Source organism: Corvus brachyrhynchos, unplaced genomic scaffold (assembly GCF_000691975.1).
Source record: "Corvus brachyrhynchos isolate BGI_N302 unplaced genomic scaffold, ASM69197v1 scaffold1, whole genome shotgun sequence".
Lineage (NCBI taxonomy): Eukaryota > Metazoa > Chordata > Aves > Passeriformes > Corvidae > Corvus > Corvus brachyrhynchos.
In genome coordinates, this window is record NW_008237222.1 from 11,072,243 (window position 1) to 11,080,505 (window position 8,263).

Sequence of the window (8,263 nt, forward strand, 5' to 3'; positions counted from 1 at the left end):
TTTCCTGATATCCTACTTACAGCAAATTGAGTTATTTGATCTATCAGAAAGGAACCAGAAAAGTACTATTTCAGGACATGCTGAAACATTAGAATTGAAAACAAGTTTAAGATTATTTTCTTATAGTAATATTGACATATTCAACTATAAAAAATGAAAGTGAGTTCTGTGGATGAAGATGGGGAACTACTTTGTTGGCTTTTTATTTTATGTACAACCATTTTTTAACTAAACCCCATGTTTCCAATCAAAACCAGAGTTCCTGGTAAAAACTGATCTGAGAATCATTACTTTTCCTGCATGTAATTTTATGTCCACAGTTTAAAAAAGGAAGATACATCCAGGAAAGTTTAAAAGCAAGATCACTCAAGCAGAGGACCAAAGACTTGGAAAAAAACAACCCTGCAACCCAAGAAAATGAAAACCATGAATTTTTCTTTGTGCTATCCATTACTCTCATTATCCAAATTTAGAATGCCTACATGATACTAGAGTGGATAATAGAGAATTTTTTTTAATAACTTCTGTCAATTTAAGAATTATCAAACATATGATTGCAAGTTAAAAATATACTGGGTATTTAATACGGCTAAATTCACACACTACTGTTTAGTCATATTGGACTCTCCCTTTGCCTTTTTTGGTCTTTAAACCAGCCTAGAAATTTCACTGTATAAATGAACAACAAAAAAACAAACAAAAAACCCTTCTCTTCCAGTAGATCAGTGAACAGACATTTCAAATACAAAGCTGATACACAATCAACTTAAAGTACCAAACTGTTTCTAATAGAAATCCCAACTTCAATCCTTCTGTTTCACAGGAACTGGAAGGCATTATCTTCTCACCATACATTTTCCCCTAACAAAGAATTCCAGAACATTCATTCATGATCTTGTGCTTTGCCATTTCAGAACTTTTAGAGGTGCCTACAACTACAAGATGAGAACAATCAGCGAAGAAAAGACCTGTTCAAAGTGAATCTCTCTTGAACAGTAGAGACCTCAACATCTGCCAAGAATTTTAACTTTTGATTTTGCTAACTTGGGAGTCCCAGGAGTTTGCTATATTCAAGGTGCTACTACGATAGTTTTAACTGAAATTTCCAAAGCCCTCTCTTACTGAAATGTCATAGCCCCATCAATCAAACATGAACTTTGAGTAAGACTAAGGATTTCAGCTCCTAGAAAAATCATAGAATGAGAGGCAGGCAAAATGTGAAAATGTAAAAAATCATCCCTTTGGTGATGAGATACATCGATATGCATGACTTTGCATGTAGAATGGTCAGAAAAAAGTGACAAGTTATTAATTGTCTCATGCAAGCTTGCTTGCCTGGAATTCGTGCCATTATATAAAACTTCCATCAGCTACAGCTGTAGAAACTGTAGTTGTACATTTCAAGTATTAAATCAGAGTTCTAACTTTTGTTGCAGTATGAACACAGCCCCTCTTTATGATGATAGACTTAATTAGGTAAAGCTTTAAGCAATTACATTAAAAAAAATAAGAGACTATGAAATTAAAACCACAGAACTGTTTGAATTAAAGCCATCTAAAGATACTTTCTTGACTCAAATCACAAGTATTTCTTTATACTACTGAAATTTCAGAACAAACAAATCCCAAATAAATCTCTCATGTTAGTATGTGCAAACCCCAGACAAACAGCAGTAAGATTAAACAATTTCACTTCTCTGTATTAATAAGAAATATTTAAAATCCATCTAAGCAACAAGTTACACAGCAGCATGCTTTTGCCAACAATTAGTTACCTTCAGAACGAAGCTGTTATTTTTGAAAATGAATCTGTTGAAGAATTTCTTGCAGTATGCTTGTGAGTCTTATTTTGAATAAAGGATCAAGACATACAGCAAATTTATTACCAATTACTGTGGTTTTCACCAGGAGATTTCTTTCCTCTAATATCTTGTTTCCCTTCCCCATATATGGGGTGAAAAATAACTGCAATCAATTTCCATATTTCTAAACAGTCTTCCTCACATCCTACTCACATTCAAGCTGTATAAACTTTGAGTTCAGGACAAAATTTAAAGCCCAGTGATGCTTTTGAATGCATTAGTAAAATTCACAAAGGCAGTGCAACCAACAGTCTTCAGTTTGCACGGAATACAAAAATGAGCAAAGTTTTCTGCCAAAATGTAGACTTGTGAAACCAATAATTTCTTACTACACTTTCAAATTTGAAGCCAACCGCCTCCATATGGCCTGCAAAAGAATCCACAAAACTGGGAGTAAATCTCAGACTCTAAAAATGTAAAATATTCAGCTATGAGCTACTAACAACCATTAAAACCTTAAATTTTACTATTGGTAAACTCAAGCATTCATGAGGTTACTCAAAAATATGAACAAGGTCATATTATTTATGGTCAACACTTTTGATTTTGATCAAATCTGAAACTTTCATGTTGCCTAAATGTACGTCAATATACTTATCTCACAAAAGCATTTTTTTGCATCAGCCCATATGCTAGTTACATTAACATGCTATTTTGCAATCACTGAAAAAAAACCACTGATCTACCTTGAGTTCCACCTTCACCATGCTCTGCACTAGACAACTTACCCACAGAAACCACAACCAGGAACTTGTCAGACAATAATTGTGTATAAAATTACTTCTCTTGCTAAAGCACAGAAATCATTTTAATTCTTTAACTCTTCTTATAGAGGAGTTTAACTCCTCTTACAGAAATGCAGAAGTATAAATTTAAAAGGAAATATTACAAAAATGTAGTAAAATCTTGTTTAAGGCATACAAGTTGCAAAGGCTTAGAGAATTGACAGAACCACAGAGATTTCCTCTCAGGACTTCCAGGATTGTTGTCTTTGCTCCCTTCACGAGCTGTCATATGTGACCACAGGTGTTCAACAGGATTCAGGCTATTTCAAAAACCTACAACTACCTGATACTTATTTGCTGAGGGGATACTTATGACACTTTCTTTTCTTTGACAGAGAAAGTGCTACAGCATCATTGTATATCTGGAATCTGAAGCCCCTTACTCCTGCAGTGGCAGGCTTTCTCTAGCACAGGGAAATAAGCTAATATTTTTGCTAAAGGGAGGAAACAGCAACTATCATCAGCAAGACAGATCCACAAACTATTAAATGAAAAGTACACAGCAGTTAACTGAAAGACTTCCAGAGCTCTAGGAAAACAATACCTAATGAAAACAATAGCAACTAAGAGTTCACTTGTGTAAACAACAAAAACAACCCACAGACTACAGGCCATGAGAACCAAGATATCAACAGGGCTAAAAAAACAACTTATCTAACAAATGCTGAGTTTCTAGCATCTGCCTAGGACAAAAGAGTGACATGATCATTTAGACACTATAATCCTATATCAGATTTTAGACTACATTTCACTATATTAGAAGTCACAGTCAATCCATGGGAGTGAACCACTGCCAGATCTCCAGACATTATCTTTAGGGAAGCCGTTTGTTATTCATTAAAACACTGAAACGCCTTCTTTTAGATTTGGACAGTTCTGCTAAAATCAAACAGGAGCTGAGATTTAGATAAAATTTAAAAGGTGGGCAGTTAACTTGTGGCTACAGAAGGGAAAAATGAGTATAGCTTAAAAGGGACAAACCAAAACAACAAAGAGATTGCATTACATATAAAACTATTATTTTAGAAGAATATCTGTCCAAGTGCAATATTTATCCTCATCAGCTAAAGCAACACCGCCTGAAGTTAGAGAAATCTATAAAACATGCCTCTTGTGATGTTCTCTAGCGGAAAATATAATTTGGCACTTGCTACAGAATGAGTTCAACATCCCTGCATTATATTATCTGTTGGCTTGATTCCTAAATTGCTACATCTGGAGAACCAGCAAGAGATCTTGTTGTTGCTCCTTGACGCAAATAATTCTACCAAAGGACTGTCAAGACACTAGTTACCACGTAAGAGACTCTGGAATACAGGGATAATTCTAGGTACACTGATAAGTTCTTGCTGAGCACATTTCTCCATCAGGCAACATAGATTAAAAATGAAGACTTTTATTCTTCCCAAAACAAGGCTCTTAAATCTTGCTTTGTTTCACTGTTTAAAAATCAGTGGGCCATATGCTGTCTTTCATGATATACACAACTATTATTAAAGGGTGAAAGCTGGAGACTTCTTGAAAGACTCTCTGCTCTAACCAGCAATGTTCATGACAACTCAGTACATAAGTTCTCACCTTGAAATTAGCATTATATGATTTGTTATAGGGTTATTGCAAATGGATATTACCATCTATCAACCAAGAGCAGAAGACTGATAGTCAAATCAAGCAGCTCTGAAGAAGTTCCAAAGTTTTTTTTGATACTTGCTGTCTTCACTAAGAACATTTTTTTATCTTCTGGAATTTATTTTTTCTTGTGAATCTTAGAATGACAAACCTCATCTAGTACTGCCTGCCTAATTTCAATGAGATTTATCTAAAGCACCTTGAAACAAACCAATAAAAATCAGCTGGCAAAATTTTGTGCTGATTAATTAAAAAGCTTTTAAAAAAATCTGATCTATTTAAGAAACTAGCAAATAGCCTAGCTATAATGAAGGATTTTAGTAGTTGTTTAGGCCTATAAATATGAGAATTCCTTAAATAATGAACTCCTATCAAACGCTCAGAAAACTCCAGCAGTTGATGCATTTGCAAATGCACAAAACACTACTAATACACAGGAAAAGTCAGAAGGTCAGAGGACATCAAGATTCCAGATCAAAACAAAGCTGCAGTGGTGCAGTGATCTTTCCATTTGTCCATAAACTCCAACAGATCTGTTTAATAAAATATGAACATGATGCTCACAGTTCTACTATTCTTCACATCTTCAGATCAGGGTCCTCCAAACCAAATGGTTCAGAGTTAAGTGGGGACCCCCAGTACAGGTGTGGCCCCACAGCCACTAGAGAAAAGGACAGAGGAATCACTGTGGCGCTACAACTGCGCCTCATTGTACAGAATCGCACACATAACTTAGTTCTAATGTTCAGAGGTCTAAATCTTTCATATCTGACAGGGTAACCAGTATGCCACACCTGAAATGCATGACAAGCTTGAGAAAACAGTCCTAAATTATAAACTGCCCATTCCATTTCATCAGCTGATGAGATATGAATAACTGTTAAAAAATACTCTTAAATATTTTACTCTCTGAATCATTAAGGAAGATGTGGCTGAAGAACAACACAACTGTAGTGCTGTAAAATTCACAGTACACGCGGGTGAACTGGCAATAAATTAAAATCAAAACTAAATGAATTCAAGATGACTCATCTTCAGAGGTCCTTTTATTACATAATAATCTCAGCTTTCCAGTCAGGAAAAAAAAAAAGTTGGATTCACTAAAATGAAAGGTTTAAAAAAAATCCCCCACCTAAACCAAAGAACCACTCACAAACCGACACCAAAAAAATCCATACACACCTGAACCCCCACACTCTACAAAAAAGGACACCCTCCATCAAGACTCAAGACCCAGATGACAGGTAAGACAGACAAAAAATTTAGTATTTTACTTTTATTAGGTGGGGATGTGGAACAAAGTCCTATTCAAGCTTTTTTGTATATTGGCATTAGCAACACTGCAATTTACTTGGAAAGAAAGCTCAGTCTGACAACACCAGGCAAAGCTGACGAGCACAGTTCAGTATGAGGGTACAAGTCAATTTTCCTGAAAGAAAACAATCGTCAAAATCCACATGCAACAAAAGTGTCCCATCAAATTTGTATCACGGAACTGAATGTTCTCAAATTATTAAAAATATTTTGGCTAAGGTTAAGGACAGGGAGGTGCTGATGTTTCTACAGTCTTGTGTTCGACCTTGTCAACAACTACAGCAAAGTCATCCAAAATCCACTTAATTCCAGAAAAGCCTGACCTACCTACTGCATAGAAAAAATCATCTCATTGAAAAAGCATAGGATACAAAGACAGGCATTTGTATCTTTTCTTTTACAAACTTTTTAACAAAATATGAAAAAAACACCCCATCAAACAAAGAAGAGTAAATCACAACCAGAACAAAACCAACCAACATGGCATTTTTACTAAAGATCATGCTTTTTGTCAAATAATAAACATGATTTGTAGCAGCGAACATCATTTTTTCATTTTACAAACAAGGAACAATTTCTACAAAATCTATAGACACACAACCATATGTAGTGTTGCAAATGGAACCAGCACCATTCTTTCTTCATTTTCAATAGAGTGAATGCAGAAAGTACTACCACAGCTTTCTCCCACTAAGCAGGAAGTATTAACAAAATCCTGATTGTTTAGTGCATTGCTTTCAGGGAGTACTAGCCATTCAATCTTAGATGTAAAGACGTTATCTGGCTTGGTAAAAAATTGTAAGTGAAAAATGAATACATCCTTGGGGATTCAACAGGCAAGCCAGCAGAATTTTCCTTTCATCAGAGTGGAATAATTCTTTCCAAAACACTTCTTTAGTTTTAAGGTCGCAGATCTAAAAATTAAAAGCTATTGTTTTACACTCAGAAGTCCACTTTGGTTGAATCAAAACTACTACTACTACTACTAATAATAAACCAAGCTATGCAAGGTGAAATTTAAAATTTCAGACATTTTATATACAGAAGAAAATCATATAAGGCAATAAACCCTGACCTTCAAGTAAAAATCTCACATACACACACACACACACAAATCCATTATAAAGATTCACTATTCGCTTTTACAAAAATAAATCCAAAAATGCTTAATATTACAGCAAATAAACAAAACCCAATGTTATCCCACCTTCTTTTTTATAATTCTGTCCTTGGTCCACTGTTTAGATTTAAGTCCAGTCTTTTTCGGTAGCCAGGATTTCCCTTTTGATGTTTTTACAATATTCTGAAGAACCATCCTTAAAATATTCTTCATGTGGATAGTTGTAAATAGCAGTGAATATAAAAATATTGTGTAAAGCTAAAACCTAATAACAGTTTCTGTGCAACAACTACAGTGAAAAACTACTTAAATGGAGTATTTTTGGTCTACTGGCACATGAATTCAGGCAGTAATGACGAGCAGTGATAAGATGTTCTAAAGAAACAAGACAGGCCACAGTTGTGACAGGAACAAGATAGGCTAGATCAAGTTTCACCTAATTAGGCAAGGTTGCAGTAGGGGAGTTCTGCTATCCTCTCATTGTGCAATAGTAGTCTTTGTTGCTATTACAATAATGATGAACAGTAAGTATTTATCTTAAATAAATTTACATGTAAGGCTCTGTCTCAAAAGACACAGAAATGACTTTCCTGTTGAAGAGGGCCATGACAGGAGCAGAAGTCCTAAGAGCAAATGATCCTAAGAGCTGTCAAAAGATATTTCTATGGCACATTTTCTTAAATCAAAGAAATGTTTTAAATCGAACAACCAGCTTAAAAACAACAACTCCGCCATATATTTACGCCTAAAAGTACTATAGTTCAAGCACTACTCCATTCTTGGCAAAGTCTGTCTTCTTGTTGGACATAATTCAAGCAGCAGAGAATATAAACTGTAAACTATGTTTCTGACTGTCTCGTCATGTCAAGGGACAGCAAATGTTTATCATCATTCCTGTCAACGCTATACAGGATCAGGAGTGGGGAACAGGCAGAGCGATGGCACCAACAGTGCATTTAGTCCTTACTCTACAATTGCAGGAGCAAAGCATAATTCTCCAGCCTGATCTGTTCCCTTCCTAGAGCAAATGGAGAGAGGAGACCCAAAGGTAAAAACAAAACCGAACCAAAACCAAACCAACCAACCCACGCTATGAAGGATCAGCAGAACCAGATAACCCATCTCTCTCAGAGCTATGAGCCACATTTTGTGTAGCACCTTACAGTGCTACCCAAGAAGAGGAAAGTATAGAGCTCTAAACTTCGCTTGTGAGCCACAGCATTTTTACTTTACCCTCCCCTACCAGCAGCAGCAGAGCAGACAAAGCAAACAAGATCCTGTATTTAAAATGCTTCAACATTCAGAATTAGTACTGTCCTCCCATAAGGCATTTTGTCACCAACAAAAAAATTCTGATCCCATGCAGTATTCTTCCTTCCTCCTCTGCAGACTTGTACCATGTTGAGAGATTTATTGAGAATAACATTGGTAGAATAGTGTCAAATTTTTAAAACGCTGCAACTCAAAAAAATTAACCTGTTAGCAACTGAGAACATTTTAAATAAATGAGAAACTCAAGGTTATTTCTTAAAAGGGAAGGGTTGTTTTGCTTT

At 35.5% G+C, this 8,263-nt stretch overlaps 1 protein-coding gene across 4 annotated transcripts in view; it reads right to left on the reverse strand.

Moving 5' to 3' along the window:
• The window catches only part of PPP1R13B (protein phosphatase 1 regulatory subunit 13B), a 55,789-nt gene extending 48,805 nt beyond the window's left edge, over positions 1-6,984 (reverse strand). For 2 of the 4 annotated variants that reach the window (XM_017729133.1, XM_017729132.1), the window contains exon 1: positions 6,798-6,984. In XM_017729133.1, the coding sequence (XP_017584622.1) occupies positions 6,798-6,923 (126 nt within the window). In that variant the 5' untranslated portion in view covers positions 6,924-6,984. The remainder of the gene's footprint in view (positions 1-6,797) is intronic. The other 2 variants (XM_017729135.1, XM_017729134.1) reach the window with 1 other exon arrangement.
• Positions 6,985-8,263: the final 1,279 nt, after the last annotated feature.